The sequence below is a fragment of the Amblyomma mixtum genome, chromosome 5 (genome assembly GCF_055824585.1).
Source record: "Amblyomma mixtum isolate Tamu chromosome 5, ASM5582458v1, whole genome shotgun sequence".
NCBI lineage: Eukaryota > Metazoa > Arthropoda > Arachnida > Ixodida > Ixodidae > Amblyomma > Amblyomma mixtum.
This window is the reverse complement of record NC_143016.1, coordinates 117111275-117127658: the sequence shown is the minus strand read 5'-3', so window position 1 is coordinate 117127658 and position 16384 is coordinate 117111275. Positions and strand designations below refer to the sequence as shown.

Below are 16384 nucleotides of genomic sequence, written 5' to 3'. Positions count from 1 at the left end.
AATCTTATCTGAAGACCTTCTTGACATCGTATCTTTTCTTTAATTTTAGTGAGCTTGAGTTTTCCATTGAAACTCGTACTCACCCATCTCGAGATGACCTGTTGCTTTTTTGCATTCTCCATATCGGTTTCCTCCTTTCACTGACAGTCAAGGTGGTGATGAGCTCACGTCTATAAAATACTATTTATAAAATTCGTTATGCGGTAGTTTGACTACATCGCTCTACTAGGTGCGTTAATCGCGTTGTGCAGTTCTTTGCAGGTGCGGTCCGCGGTACCAGTGGCGAAATTCCCCACGCATCCTATGTTATTGCCAACTTTTAACACTCTGATCAGACTAAACTTTGAAACTTTACTCACTCTCTCGTGACGTAATCGCAATGAAATGGACGTTGTGCTTGAGATACCTTCAAAACTGCAGAACGTCGCTTAAAATTCATGGGGCACTTTGCCTGTCTAAAGTGCGTAGAGGCGAAATCGTTTTCCGCACCACTTTGACCGCTTCTGATGCACTGGTGGCATCACATGTAATTCAGTACTAATTTCTAAGTGATGACCAATCACTAATTAATGTTTAATTACTGATTAATGCCTGAATACTAATTAACTGCTAATTAATGACGCTTAAGCTTCGCCTTTAGGAGTGGAACGCGACAGCGTGTTGTAGCGCTGCCAGGGAGTCCACGGAACGCCACCACCCGTTCGGCGCGATGCGTTGCCGTTTGAACGCAACGGTTTTTGAGGAAAGGAAATTACGCAGTAACTGTCTCACATATCTCGGTGGACACCCGTCAAAATTTGGGGGGGGGGGGGGTGCACTTTTTTGACCTAAAGTGCGGTCACTGATGTGTGGCTATGATATTAAGCTTCGCCTCTAAGAGTGGAACGCGACAGCGTCTTGCAACGCTGCCACGGAGTCCTATCGCCCATTCGGTTCTACGCCTCCCTCGTTGGTAAATTGTTTTTTGAGGAAAGGAAATGTATATGTCTCTCATGCCTCGGTGGACACCTACACCTCGCCGGAAGGGAAGGCAAGAGGATGGCAGTGAGCGAAGACACCGTGTTCACTAGACGCGCCTTTGTTCATCCCTAACCATCGAGCTGGCATGGCGGAGTGGTAGCGTGCTCGTCTCGCACTCCGAAGACCGGAGTTCGATTCCCGAGCTCGACCAATTTCTTACTCGGTTTTATTTATTTACATGGCCTGACAAGAAAAGTTAATTAGGCTAATGGGGTAATTAAGCAATTAACTAAGCTCAGTCCTACTTACTTGGAGCATCACTATATGATCCCTTCAATTGGTTGCATGGTTACTAGCCTAAGTACAATTGGCCCCGTTTGAAATTGGCGTACTGTGACGTCACGACCGTTTCGACCAACTGAAAAGCGTGACATTTCTGTCGACAACTGCTGCTTACAACGATGAGACATTAAAGGCTTTCGCCTTAATATCAGTCTGACTACGCCTACTGCAGGAGAAACACCTCTCCCACATCCTTCCAATTAACCCGGTCCAGCGCCAGCTTCGGCCACCTTATCCCCGCAAACTTCCAGATCTCATCCGACCACCTAAATTTTGCCACCCGCTCCTATACGCTTGCCTTCTCATGGAGTCCAGTTCGCCGCCTTTGACGTCCATCGGTTGGCTTGCCTTCCCATTACATATCCTGCCCATGCCCATTTCTTCTTGATTTCGGCTAGGGTGTCATTAACTGTCCTCAACGCTTCTTTCCTCTCGTCTCTCCTTTCCCATGTGAACGTCAGTTTAGCGCACATCAATTCTAAAAGGTTATTAACTCGCGTTTGCTCCTTGATTCCCTCTCCACATTTCCTGTATATTAACGTTATAGTTACCGTTTTCCTTTTGATAGCTCGTAGTGCTATCCTCAGCTTAAGTTCAAACGTTATCGTTAGCCTCCAAATTTCTGCCCCATATATGAGTACTGGAAAGACGCGGCTGTTATAGATCTGATTGATATTGGTAAACTGTCATCCATAATCTGAGGGTACTCGCCACATGCGCTGCACCCATTGTTATTCTTATAGTGATTTCATACTTGTGGTTTGGACCTGCGGGTTGAACCTGCGGTCGCTACCTGCCCTAAGTAGACGTATTTTCCCTTACCACTTCCAGCGCCTGGCTGCCTAACGTAAACTGCTGTTTTCTGCATATTGACTTTTAGACCAACCGTTCTGCTTTGCCTGTCTACGTCATTGATCATGGTTAGCTTTACGTCTCCTGAGTTACTTCGGAAGGCAATGTCGTCAGCGAATCGCAAATTGCTAAGGTGTTCTCTGCCAAGTCTTCTCCCGTTCTGTCCCCAATCCATGTATCTGATTAACTCTTGTAAACACGCGTTGATTAGCATTGGAAAGCTCATGTCTTTATGCCTTACACTCTTCCTTATAGAGATTTTAATTCGAAAGCTTTAGAAGCCTCATCACGGAAATAACAGGGCTTGGTTAGTCATAAAGTTCGATGTTGGTCGAAACAGTGATGACGGCACATGGTGACTTGTCACGGCCGAGTGCTGATTGGTCGACAGAACATGTCACATAATGAAACCGGGTAATGGGGCTGAGTTGGCAGGTGCGCTGGCAGGTGGCAGTTGTCAAGTGACACGGTCGAGCGCTGATTGGTCGTCGGGATGCGTCACGTCATGAGACTACGTGACATGGTCGAGCATGGTGGCATTCTCGGCAGCAGTTCACAGGTGCGCTTGGTCTTGTACAGGCGTGTCTAGATAGCTCCTCGTATCGGGTTGGAATGGAGACAGAGTGAACGCCCAGAATGTGCCTACTGTACTGGGAAATCCCCGCATGCGGAGTGGGCGACCACGGAAGTGTGGCGTTGAATATTTATAGAGTATCGGCGGCTGCAGAGGTTCAGCGCATGCGCCGAGCAGTAATGACGGCTGAGGAAAAGCACGCCGAGCGCGCTTCGGACTTTAATGCTACCGAATTCTGAACCAGTTCTGTAACTAAGACTCCTCTAAATATTTTATTACTTCCGTTATGCAGGACTCTGGCGGCTGTGCAGCCGCTATACATGTGTTCCAGCATTTTTACATAGGGCTCTTCAAAAACCCTGATCCCGTATTACCTGCATTACTGCTGAGCTTTCGACTGAGTAAAATGTTGTCTCGTAATCCATAACGCCTAAATGTAGGGGTCGGTTATATTCTGCATATTTCTCTATAACCTGACTAATGGTGTGATTATGGTCTATTGTCGACTACGAAAGCTCCTTTGGTTTAGTCAAGTTCAGGGTTCTGATTTTATTATCGATTACCTTGTGAATACGTTGTAGGCAACGCACTGTGAGCTGGTCGATCTTTTCAAGTCCTCGACGTCTCCTTCTGGACTCTTCTTACTGCGCCGTTTAAGCATCGTTAGCCTGCAAACGTTGTCTTCAAACACTGATTTCAGAGCCTTCCGCGTTGCTTACGGGCACGTTGCGTGCCTTGCTTGTAGTTAGAGAACCGGAGTTTCGTTTTCGATGTACTTTCCTTTTTTACCGCGCGGCGGCATTTTTTTTTTTTTACACGCTGCGAAGACGTGGTACAGTGCTCATTGCCCGCTAACGATGACTTCGCCACTGAGCTTTGGTGCCTTCCGCTTTGCTTACGAGCACGTTGTCATCAGGATTGTAGTTAGACAAATAAAATTTCGTTTTCGATGTATTTCTTTTCTTTTTTTGCCGCAAGGTGACATGATTGAACGCGCTCTCAAGACGAGACAGCGTCAAACTCGCTTGGCAGCCTCCACATGCGCAACGCGCTCCCTTAAACGTCGCAAATCACAGGACACAGCTTTCACTGAAACTAATTTTATCGACGATCCGAGCAGCAGCGAGTCTGAAGGTGCTGCATTTTCACCGGGATTCAGTTCCGACATCGGCGACATCGGCGACGACGGAAACGAGCCTAGAACACAAGCTGCCGTGTTCGAGTTTTTGTTTTGTCCCTAGAATACTGAGATTCAAGTCTGTTTATTTCGTAGATTGTGGCCAGTATAATATAAGGATATGTCACACAAGTTTTTAACATTTCTTTTTTTAGATATAAGCCGGTCTTCACAAGTTTTGCTAGTATTTTTCCCGAAATCTTGTTATTGGCAGGTAAAATTTTTTATTGGAACGTGCAACTCGTCATTGAATCATATTCCTAAAAGCCACATTCATTTAGCTTCTTTTAGTGAATTGCATTACATTTTATGGCAATAGTTATTACAGAAAAAAGCTACTAAAACCAACGAACAAGGGTCATTTTCCCCATAATAAGAAAAGAGTCAAGAAAATGTTATTATTGTTCGAAGATTCCAGCACAATCGAGGTCATGGGGCATTACTTATGCTTATAAAGGGTAGCCAGTTTTTCTAGCACAGTTTTTTTACCGTCCGTCAATAGATTTGCTGTTACGTCATCCTTACCAGCTGCTTTTCCATTTGCATTGGTTCTAAGGCTTCGTTTAATTGCTATTTCGTTAGCAGCGGTATGTACAATTGCTGTGCCTTACTTTTTCTCTCATCATCGCCCTAACTGCTTCAGCTGCCGCATACATCTGTCACATCAACCAGCCTGTGGCCGGAACGAGGAAAGCAACGGCTGATTTATTGGCAGAAGTGCCAGGGAGCGATATTCTGCCTTGAGCCATTGAGAAAATAACTAGCGCGAGGAACCAGTGCGAGGCGGAAACCTAACTGGAATGCTCTTCGGTATCGTCGTCGTCGGTAGCAGGTGCTGCCTTGGCCGTATAAGACCGGTGCTGCTGCTGCAGATCTCTGTAGAACTCCTCGGCTATACTTTACCTATTTTATCCATATCGGTACTAAAATTGCCCTCCTTGTCTGTTAGCGCATACGATTTTTGCCTATGCCTAATTTCCTTTTGACCGCTTTTAGGCAACCTTCGTTCTTTAGAGCATACTCGATTCTTTTCATAATATACTTCCTTATGCCGGTGCCCATACGCTTATTCATTAACTTTCATCGCTCGGCCAGTTATATTCTGTCTGTTGGGGTTAAATGCTTTCGTGGTTCAGAATGCCGCTTGCGTACCTCATAATCTTCAGACCCTAGGGATAGTCTTCTAGATCAGGGGTTCTCAAAGTTTTTTGCTTGGAGGAACCCCAAAAGCCTTAAATAAGTTCCAGGGAACCCCCCCCCCCCCCCCCTGCTTTCACTTACCAGCAATGTTGTTGAGTGCATTTTTGCAAAGAGAGAGTTGCAAAAGTTAAATGTTTATTGCACAGATTAATACAAATACTAATGTGATGAGTGGTATTGCTTCCCTTTTAAGAGCAAGTCAAAGCGTGGCTCAGTAGCACTGAGAGCCAGTCTCATATCAGCTGCCGGGTCAGGGACGGTGCGGGTACTCGCGGAACACAAAAAGACAGCCCGCGGAACCCAGTTTGAGAACCCCTGTTCTAGATCAAGGAGCACTGCCTTCTATGGTTCTTGCCAATCGCGCTTTCGGGATAAGATTCGAAGCAAGTCAAAGAGTACTTATACCTTTCCCGTACTATTTATGTTTTCAAATATTGCGCAGCAGAGGGGCACTTTGAGAAGACCTTCGAAATGGTTCCTCTGTCTGTGCCAGCATTATACTCACGACGGCAACAGAAGTGGAAAGTCTATGAAGATTCCGTCTATAATACACGCTCGGGTTTGAAGACATCACAGCTGCCACTTTTTGAGGGCGTTAGGTGACACAGCGTAAACAACGGAGAAAAGCCAATCGGAGAGACATTCGGTTGCTTCATTGTTAGTTCTTTTCATACATAGAAGGCAACTCTTATACTTAAAATAACCGTTGACTCAGTCTCAGAGATCACGTTTTTTGCTCAATTAAGAAGACACTACGAGGTTATCATTGTTATATTTGGCAAAGAGGACATATCGTTCCCAGTTTAATAGCCACATATTCTGCAAAAAAAGTAGGTGTGCGTGGTCGAAGAATCTTGCTAAGGTGATGCTAAGGTGCTAAGGTGATGTTTATCGGCCAAGCGTCTTGCAAACATAAACTGCTTTAGAGCGTTTCAATCGAAGTAGGGTGGTAGAAAGTGGTTCCTTTCGAATGGCATCCATCTGTGCTTGCACACATGGCGACCTCTACAACCGACTTACCTGCTGCACTGCAACTCAAGTGTCTGAAACTGGCTGCCGCCGATACGTACTCCGCTCACGTCGGCGTACTTCCTGCTCGCCGCAGCTGGAGCGCCCGACGCAAGCTGTCCACGGCCGTGGCGCTCGTGGGCCTGCCTCGTGTTGTACTCTTGGACGACGCGACCACGGGCATCGACCTGGCCGGTCGGGAGATGATCTACGGGGCGCTGAAGCACATTCGGGAAACCGTCGGGTGCGCCATATTCATCACCACGTACAGGTGCGGTCACAGGGAGACGGTCCTCATTATGTCTCATTATGTTCTATTTAAGTTTGTATATTTGAGGTTGTCGCCTGTGGAGTACAGCGCCGCCTTAGTGGCAATCTGCCCCGCTGCAGTTCATACGTTGACATAACATGACGCGATAGGCACTCGCAGTCCAGATTGTAAGCCACAAGTGGTCGTACAGAACGCAGTGTTTATCATTGCAGTTGCGTACTGAACCTCACAAACCGTACAGCGTGCTCGTAAAGTGGAAAAATAGCACATGAGAGCAGAGGACGTGCTTTAACTGCCAGAGGATGTAACTGGCTCTTTGCTTTTCAACAAAATGATTTCTATGTGGATGAAACGCAAAAACACCGGTTTGCAACGTAATATCAGCTTGTATTTTGGGAACCTCAGGGTGTCGAAATCACAAATAGAGGCACCCCTCTACGGCATCTCTTGTTGTCTTCGATTTTTCACCCTCTGCTTCTCCCACTAACTCGCGGGGCAGTCTTGAAGTCTGCCGAGAGTGAGAATGTCACCACGCCATTGCCTTCGTCATGACGTATTTACTTTTTTTTCTCCCCAGCACCGAGGAGTGCCAGGCGGCATGCAGCCGCGTGGGCATCATGGCTGGCGGCAAGCTGAAGGCCCTGGGCAGTGTGGAACACCTGCGGGAGAGGTTCGGCAACGGCTGTGCGCTCACCTTCAGGCTGGTGGAGCAGATGACCGTCTACCTGGTTGAGCGCATACACATCGCCCTCACCAGCTTTTTCCCCAGCGCCCGCCACGTCGACTACCGAGAGGTACGCGCGGATATCCCTTTCTTTGGGTGGCGCTGACTGAGAGCGCATGCCGCGATAGTGAGCGTGGTTTGAGGTTTACTCTGGCCATTGACACAGATGTTTAAATGTGTGCAGTGAAAGCAAACCGGAAAGATGCTTGACCAGCCGGAACTCACCGCTGCCCTAAAATTTTTTCTACCAGTCCTCCATGTTCTAGTAGGCCAAATTTTTAGTGTCAGTGCTCAGTTTTTCCTACTAGTGTTGTATAATTATCCAACTCCAGCCGCGGCCTACCCAGGACAGAGGATTTCCTGGCCATATCTAACTGCCTGACTTTTCGGTCGCTCCGGGAAGACCTCTTCTTTCCACCTTGTTCATCGAACTTTATTATCGTCCTTGCTACCTTCGCAGAACACTGGTCATCTGAAATCGCGATAAACATCTCGCTTAGGTGCAAAATGATATCAACCCATGTTTGGCAAATAAAGAATGGAGAATTCGAAGAATGTATTTCTGCGTTCCTGCATTGAGGGCCATGAGGTTAATTATTGAATTAATGCAGAAAGGGCAGCTTACCCGAAGGGAGATGTGGCCAAATTCTTTCAACGTAATAATATGAAACTCGGGGTAACTGACTTGCGGTACATCGGAATATGCATTAACGTGGACTGATGAAGTATAAATTAAGGCAGTATTCATCGTGGCGCTGTTCTCTCAGCAGCCTCATTCAGTAATCGGTTTTGCAAGGGGACTCGGTCTCTGGGCACATATAAACCTCAGCATTACCCTCAGTCTGGAGAGTCAGACTGCTGTTAGTGATGGTACGTGCTCTGTGCATGGGTAATGCAAACACATGAACGTCGCGTTTAGCGCATGATGACCTTAGTTTCCTAAGTGTCTTAAAAACAAATACAAAACTATGTTAATAGAAAGGTAACTTCTGCTTGCAAGAGATAGTAGATATAAGATTGACCTTAGATAAAGGAGGGTCAGAGGGGTTAAAAGCTAGGCGCTGATTGATCACTATTAGCGAGAATAACGAGCTGTAGTTGTTTATATGCAAGCCAGCATTCATCATAGGCACTGCAACAAGCACAAGAGAATGTTTGCGGCATCAAGTACTTTCTGCCCTTTCAACACAACTTCAGTGGATTTATAAAAATAGGCTGCACACAATACCCGTAGACAGTTGCACTTCATACCCAATACGTAGACCACACCATCTCAAGCCCGCCACAAGAACTAATTACGGAAGGCAAAAATTGAATTATCAAACAATTAACATATTAAACAGTGATCACTTTAATGTACAATACACACAATCCTTCCACAACTTCAAAAAGAACTGTAAAAAGCTATTAGTGGGCAGTGACATTGCATTCTCTTTTTGTTAACTTGCGCTCATCCCTGATAACACATGTAACCTCAGCTACGTTGCATTATGTTATGTTATTTCTATTATTTATGTTATATTATGTTATGTTATTTCTCTGTTCGGTTGTACAATATATTTGCCAGTGTTTCAGCATGTACCCCACACATCAGTCCAAACCTTGTTTTTTCCGGAAATGCTTGTGTGTACTGATCTATTTACTGCATATGCGATTTATTTTTCGGACCAATGAATTGTGGTTTTTCTTTTCTTTGATTGGCTTCTGATGCAAGCCAATTTTGTTATTACATAATAACTATTGCATATGCCTTTTCTTCCTCTTTAAAATATACCATGTTGAAGAAAAACTAATGCTGTGAAGTCATGTGATCTAAATAACTTATTTATTTTTTTTGCTTTCTGTTGTGTGCTAAAAATGTTTAGCAAATATGATTGTAAATGACACGTTATGCTGCCTTGAACTGTGGGGGCGCAGAGGCTCTGTCAGGCATTTTGCCTTTACCTCTGCCCCCTACACGGAGAGAATCCGTGACACAATAAAGAAAAAAAAAATTGCATTTAGTCAAGGAGCAAGAGGATTGAAATCTTAGCGAATTATTACGGCAGCAACCTCAACCAGCTGAAGAAGAATGAGGACAAGAGAGGCACAAAATGCAAGCGCTGAGTCATAAGCGGAAAGTTTAATTTGAAAGACGCGCAATACACTTCGACCAGCAGCTACAGCGTAAAACGAAGACTATATCACTACATCAGCTTTTTACCGCTTGTACTAGATCCGTATTCAACACATAATGCCTCCTCCCCCTCGCCCCGTGCCTATAAAACCACTATGCATTTACGGTAATTTGCGGGGATGTTCGGGATGACCAATGCATCAGTTACATCTGTGTGCCTGCTAGCTCTGTCGGCTGTAATAAAGCAGTTTCTTGAGGACGTCTTCTCTGTCGATGCAACTGGTGAACAAGGATGGAATCCAACAAGAACTGAAGATTTATTTATTTATTTATTAGAGATACTATCAGTCCGGTCAGGACCAAGATAGGAGTGATACAAGGTACAGATTACAAAGGCGGAACACGACAAACAAAACACCAGCACCGTCCAGTCGGTGCCAAGTTTTAACATATCAAAAAATGGAACTGACCTCTAAGCAAAAAAAAAATGCGCAAAAATATCGCTGCAACTAAACAGCAAACAATGTGACAACACCATGCCCAACACAAATGCAAGGCGCATTATATCAGGCACTATACCAATAAATCACGAACTCCAGCAGAGAACACATCCACACCCGATGCGAGCACCACATTCTCTGGCAGTCTGTTCCATTCTCTCGCTGTGGACAGGAAGAAGGAATGCTTGTAGCAGTGCTTAGAAAACTTTTGTTCTTTTACGTGTCTGCAATGTTTACCCCGAGTGATACGTGAAGTAGTTTCGCTTATGTATTGCTGCTTATCGATATGTACCATGTTGTTCATAATCTTATAGAAAAGAATGAGTCTTTTTTGTTTCCGGCGACATTGAAGAGGGCGCAAGTTCGCTAAAGTGTAAAGTGGGGTTACCTGATCTCGTCTTCGGAAGCGAGAATAGATAGAGCGAAGTGCACGTCGCTGCACTCGCTCCACTTCAGCTGCAAGTGTTTGAGTGTAGGGATCCCACACCTCACACGCATATTCCGTTATCGGGCGTACGAGCATCTATTTAGTATCCTGTGTAGCATGCTTAAGTGACCGCCTAATGAATCCTAATCTTTTATTTGCTTTAGCAACAATGTTATGTACGTGAGTGTTCCAACGCAGGTCTGAAGTAATTGTCACTCCCAGGTATGTATATTCTGTTACTCGATTAAGTTTGTTTTCTTGTAATGAGTAGTCAAATTCGAGTGGCTGATGTTTATGTGTGATTGTCATACATACTGTTTTACTGGGGTTTAAAGACATTTACCACTTTCTACACCATTCGCTATTGTTGAGCAGGTAACCATTAAGTTTAACTTGATTTTCAACTGAATTAACATTAGTATAAATAATGCAATCGTCTGCAATAATCTGGCATTGATTTCTGAATCTTCAATGAGGTCGTTTATGTAAACAAGAAACAATAACGGTCCGAGTACCGAGCCCTGTGGTACTCCCGATGTCACGTCACACACTTGGGATGCGCTCCCGTCAATACTTACAAATTGCCTGCGGCCCACAAGAAAACTTTCCAGCCAACGAACTATATTTGAGTTTTTCAGTACTGATTGAAATTTGCTTAAAAGTTTTCTATGATTTACCTGATCGAAGGCTTTCCTAAAGTATAGGAATATTATGTCAATTTGCCCTTTCTGGTCAATGATTTCGCTGAAATCATGCAAAGTTTCTATTAATTGTGTAACCGTTGACATGCCCTGTCGAAAACGATGCTGACACCTATTCAAGAATTCAATATCTGTTAAGTATTGTCGAATGTGCTTTGAGACAATGTGCTCTAGAAGCTTACAACAGGTTGACGTTAGTGCGATGGGACGATAATTACTGACCGTTTTTGAATCTCCAGTCTTGAGAATAGGAACTATTTTGCTAGTTTTCCAATCATCGGGAACCGTGCTTGTTGATAGTGACTTCCTAAACACTAGCACGAGGTATCTAGCTGACCATTCTGCGTATCGCTTTAAAAACAGATTAGGAATATCATGAGGGCCCATTGATTTTGATGTTTTTAGGCTAAACAATAAATTCAGTACGCCTTCTATCGATAAGCTTATGTCGTCAATTGCACGTGTTTCAGCAGCGAACCTAGTATCCACTGGCTTGTTATCGTCTTCACTGAAAACACTTGCGAAGTATCTATTGAAAAGATCGCACATTTCAGTCTTATCACTTATAGGTCCGCTCTCTGAGCTTATCTCTGCGACTTTTTTCTTTGGTACTGCCAAGTGTCTCCAAAACTTTTGCGGTGATTCTCGTAGAAATTTTTCCAATGTAACGTTATAAAACTTAAATTTAGATTCTTTTATGTGTGACCTCATATTACTACTTAGAGCTAGCATGTCACTCAACGCAGCCGGATCGAGTGTGCGTCGGTACTTTTTCCTACGCCTGCCGATTTTTCTTTTTAGTTGAATAATGTTCCTTGCTATCCACGGACTGCACGCACGTTTCTTTTTTGTGACCAATGGCACATAACGAGTTATGCACCTATGGACTAAAGATTTGAATTCTAACCATAGTTCATTAACAGTCACTGATTCGTTACAACTTAGTTCTTCAAACGGGCCAACGCAGTAATCTAGCTCGTCAAGTACGGCGGTGTCGTCTGCCCTGTTAAAATCTCTGTAAGATGACACTTCAATCGTCTTCTTTCGAAAAGAAGCAAAGGACAATTTCATACTAACTAAACAATGATCGGAAAGACCAGGTAACACTTCTACCTCCACCGGCTGTGACAAAACACCTTGAGTTAGAAAAAGGTCTAAAACTTATTTGCTGTTACCCTGTACTCTTGTGTACTCTCGTACTACCTGCTGAAGCCCATGAGAAAAGCACAAATCTAGAAGACCGAGCGCTGCCTCTCGTTCACGTTGCCCCGGCATCATTTCATCCCATTTCACATCCGCAACGTTAAAATCCCCCGCGATTATCGCGTTTTTGTTTTGAATTCGCAAATGGTGTAGAAAGTCGTTCAATGCATCAATGACGTCTGAAGTTGCGCCCGGAGGACGATACACAGCGCCAATTAAAATTTCATGTGTTCCGCGATAGACTCGGCAAAAAGCGGATTCGATGTTATGAGGGCCTGAAATAACCGTGTGCTGTATCGTATTGTCAATGAAAATAGCTACGCCTCCCCCTCGGCTGCTGCGGTCAAATCTGATAACGCCATACCCAGGGGGGCATATCTCCGTATCCAAAATATCAGGGTGAAGCCAAGTTTCCGTGACAACTGCGACATCAGGTTGGTGTTCTAATAAAACGTGCTCCAGCGCCTCTACCTTATTAACAAGACTGCGTGCATTTATGTTTAGTATATGAAATTCATTTCCGCTTGTCTGTCAGTCTTGAACAGATGGAGAAGCACTCCCCCGGGTAGGCGTAGAAGCACTCTCTCGGGCAGACGTGAAAGCATTTGATTGCGGCTGATAAACCTGATAACGTTCTTTTGTAACGTCATTCCAAGCATACATGACACCATCTAAGATCGCATCCGCAGTCCGCAAGCTAGTGGAATTCGGTCCTGACAGCGGAACTTTACTTATTTGTGCAACGCTTCGAGCTTTATCGCGCCTAATAATACTGCCGAGGCCAAGAAAATGCATCAGTTCCTGAGCGACATATCAGGGAAGGGTACGCGATGCTCCGAAGCCTTCTTCTTCCCAAGGCGCCCAGCCCATCGACGTGTAAAGAAGTTGTATTGACGTAGCAGAAGCACTATACTTCGAGGCGTTCCGTGGTGAACGAAAGATACCCTTTATTCAAAGGAAGCAAATACCTCAAGAAAGTGCCACGGACGTCGTTGTGCAGCTCAAAAATTGACAGCCGCATGCGACTTCGGCAGCTTTCTGGAACAAGCGCTTAGGGACCGCCTGATTGCTGGCCTGCATTCGGAGGCAACACGCTGCCGGTTGCTAGCAATGAGTGACAGCGAGCTCATCTGGGAGCCTTTTTACAGCATCGCCACTGCCATGGAATAACAGTGAGATACATTACCGATGGCTTCGGAAATAGGCTTCGGAAATAGCGATGCGCAGTCGTCAAATAGCAGCGACATCCTCTGGCATAGCAACTCTTGGACCTTGCGACCGGGTTCAGAAACATAGGCCGTCAAGTGTTCATTTATTTTACCTCGCCCTCTCCCCCCCACCCTACTGCAATACCCTATAGGGCGATATTTGGGATATTTGGGGACATGACTAAATTAATAAATGAATGCAGCTTCCACTCAACCAACAAGCAGTAACCGAAGACGTTGACTCCAAGGACTAAATCAATGCAGCTTCGATGCGGTAGGCGTCACGCACCTTAAGTTGTCCGTTCTTGAGCAGCCCTTGCTTTAAATGTCAGAAGGAAGGCCATCTCCAAAAAAATATCCAAAGGTAGTTGTGCATCAACTAGAGTATGAATCGTCAGACAGTGACCTACTTATGCTTTGTCACACTGGAAAATGTTCGTGCAACCAGGCCATTGTAGTCTGTGCATGGTTAAACGGCAGAAGTGTACCAATAGAACTAGACATTGGAGCAGCGGTTTCCGCATTGTCGGTAGACGACTGCGGGAAGCACTTCTAAAACGCTAAAATGAGACCAGCGGATCTCAAATTTGTTAAGTACAATGCACGCGGGTACGTATCAAAAGAATAATTGATGTTGAAGGGAGGTACAATGATCAGTGCTTTCATTTACCTTTAGTAATTGTCAAAGAGACTAAAGGATAAAAAATGCCAACATTGTTTCGACCGAAACTGGCGCAGTAAAAATTAAAATTAGGTGGCATAAAGTGATGCAAGTGAGGGCATTAGGGAATGCAATATCTTCCACTGACAAATATTCCGAAGTGTTCGACCCTGCTTACGGAGCGATAAAAGGTTTCATAACTAGCATTGTTATTAAAGGGAACGCGTCTCCTGTATTCTGTCAGGCGCGACCGGTGCCGTATGCGCTGCTCCAACGGGTTGAGCAGGAATGGGCGAAGTTGGACAAAGCTGGAATCGTATACCGTGTGCGCTATAGTGACTGGGTGACACCTCTGGTGATGGTTCCAAGGAAAAATGGCCAGGAGCTTCGGGTATGTGGTCAATACCGAGTGATGGTAAATCCAGAAATTGAGGTGGACCAGTACCAGCTCCCTCTTCGAGAGGACGTTGCCGCAACCTTACTAGGTGCAGCGGTCTTTCCGTTTCTGGACTTGTGAAACGCATACTTGCAGCTCGAATTGGACGACCGAGAGGAAGAATTTCACTGTCAATACACATCTGGGCCTGTTCCGGTTCCGACGGTTGCCGTATGGGATAGGTTGCGTGCCGCGGGTGTTCCAGGCCGTTCTGGACCGAATTCTACACGAGTTGCCCTGGCGCAGCCTGCTACCTAGATGACATCGTCGTCTAGGTAGCTGTGTCTGTCGGCTATAAATCAAACCGTTTCTTGAAGCCAACATCTTCTCTGTGGGTGCAGCAGGTTGCACTTAACAGGAAAGCCGTAAACCTCTGCAAGTCCAGCACTGGGAAACTATATAGGTGCTGCGCACACTTCAGCATGGCGGTTTAGGACTAGACAGAAGAAAAATGGCGGTAAATTACAAAATGGTAGCACCTTAGAAAAACAAAGGTCGCAGATATACCAGATGTGCCGGTTGTAACCTTCGTCCATACTCTGCAATGCGATTACACGCAGGGTGTGTTCCTCTACTACATTTCGAGCCGGTGTGCCTGGAGCGAGGTGTTCGGCCGCCTGGCGCAGCTGAAGCGCTGGTTCCGTATCGACTCGGTGCTGGTGTCGGACTGCTCGCTGGACGAGATCATCCTGGGCATGGCACGCGCCGACATGGCCGAGGACGCCGCAGAGGCCAAGGAGAAGGCCGTTGAGGCCACGGCGAAGACGCTGCGGGAAGGTGAGCGCCCCTCACTGCGAATATTCGCAAATTTCAGCGCAGGGGTGGGGGATACATGCTTAAAAATACTCATCAGGCACAGGCACGGACTCTGAAACGGGCACGTGTAATAGGCGAGTATATCCACACATGGAATGAGTCGACTGCTCGCTAGGCGTGAAAGAAGAGGCTTCAAGTGAAAATCAGGAATGCGACCAGTTGGCTCATAACGAAAATCCTCAGAAGAAGCGCAAGGAACGAGACAAAACGGAAGGAAGCACTCAAAAGAAAACAGGCACTGACTCTGGACTAACAATCTAGTATTGTTGGTCTTAAGTGTTTTCCCTAGTGTCTCGCCCCTTGTTAAATTGAAGCCCTGTACTCCTGCACGCCAAATGACCCCCGGTGTTGCTTCGGAACGTGAAGATATGCTCAAGTGCACATTGTAACGATACGTGTTCTCAAATAAGTGCGATCACTCATGGCTGTTACTGCACCGTCACAGATCCGTGGGGCCGCAATCCGCAGAACAAGCGCATCCGCCAACTGACGTCCAAGAAACCCGTGCGTGCAGCCAGGGGCGGCCGGAAGAACGCGGACAATGTGGAGAGCGCCTGAAGTGGATGTTTATCTTTATGTTTATCTTTGTTTATCTCTTTATGTTTATCTTAATTTGACGAGGGCAATACTTATCTGACGCGTTTATTATTCCCACGTTTTATTCTACCCCAGTTAACTTCCTTTTTTTTTCATAATATCTGCGACCATAATAAGTGTAACGCAACTTCTAATTTCGTTCCCTGACCTCTGTTTTCTCGCAGCATGTCAGCTATAGGGCGGTACACTGTTGCTCTTTCCCTCTAATAGGGTATGGCGGTTTTTTTTTTCGCAGCTACTCAGATTTTTTTTTAAGTTTGTGGCGCTGTTCCATGCCATCAAACGCCTCAACACTTGAATATGTATACACGTCTTTGAACATATATCTCACATTCATACTGTGCTGTTGTTAAGAATACATTCAGCGTGAAAGTATTTGGTAGACTCGAGGTTATTTCGACGCAATTTTTTATGGTAGTGAAACCTGTGATGAATAGATCGGAGCACTTTCCACAGGTCTCGCCCCGAGCATTCGTCATTGCCGTCTTTACTGCGTGCAAAAGAAAATAAAAACTTTGGTCTTCTTAGTTTGGCATTGATAATGACTACTGAAACCTGAGGATGCGCAAATGTGGTCTCAAGGCATCGTATTCATGTCAAAATTCAGCCAA

The 16384-nt window shown here is 45.4% G+C and overlaps 1 protein-coding gene across 1 annotated transcript in view; it reads left to right on the top strand.

Moving 5' to 3' along the window:
- LOC149343438 (phospholipid-transporting ATPase ABCA3-like) overlaps nucleotides 1-16121 on the top strand; it is a 58424-nt gene extending 42303 nt beyond the window's left edge. The window contains exons 24-27 of the mRNA XM_089546969.1: nucleotides 6211-6384; nucleotides 6962-7178; nucleotides 14921-15137; nucleotides 15622-16121. Of these exons, the coding sequence (XP_089403095.1) occupies nucleotides 6211-6384; nucleotides 6962-7178; nucleotides 14921-15137; nucleotides 15622-15734 (721 nt within the window). The 3' untranslated portion in view covers nucleotides 15735-16121. The remainder of the gene's footprint in view (nucleotides 1-6210; nucleotides 6385-6961; nucleotides 7179-14920; nucleotides 15138-15621) is intronic.
- Nucleotides 16122-16384: the final 263 nt, after the last annotated feature.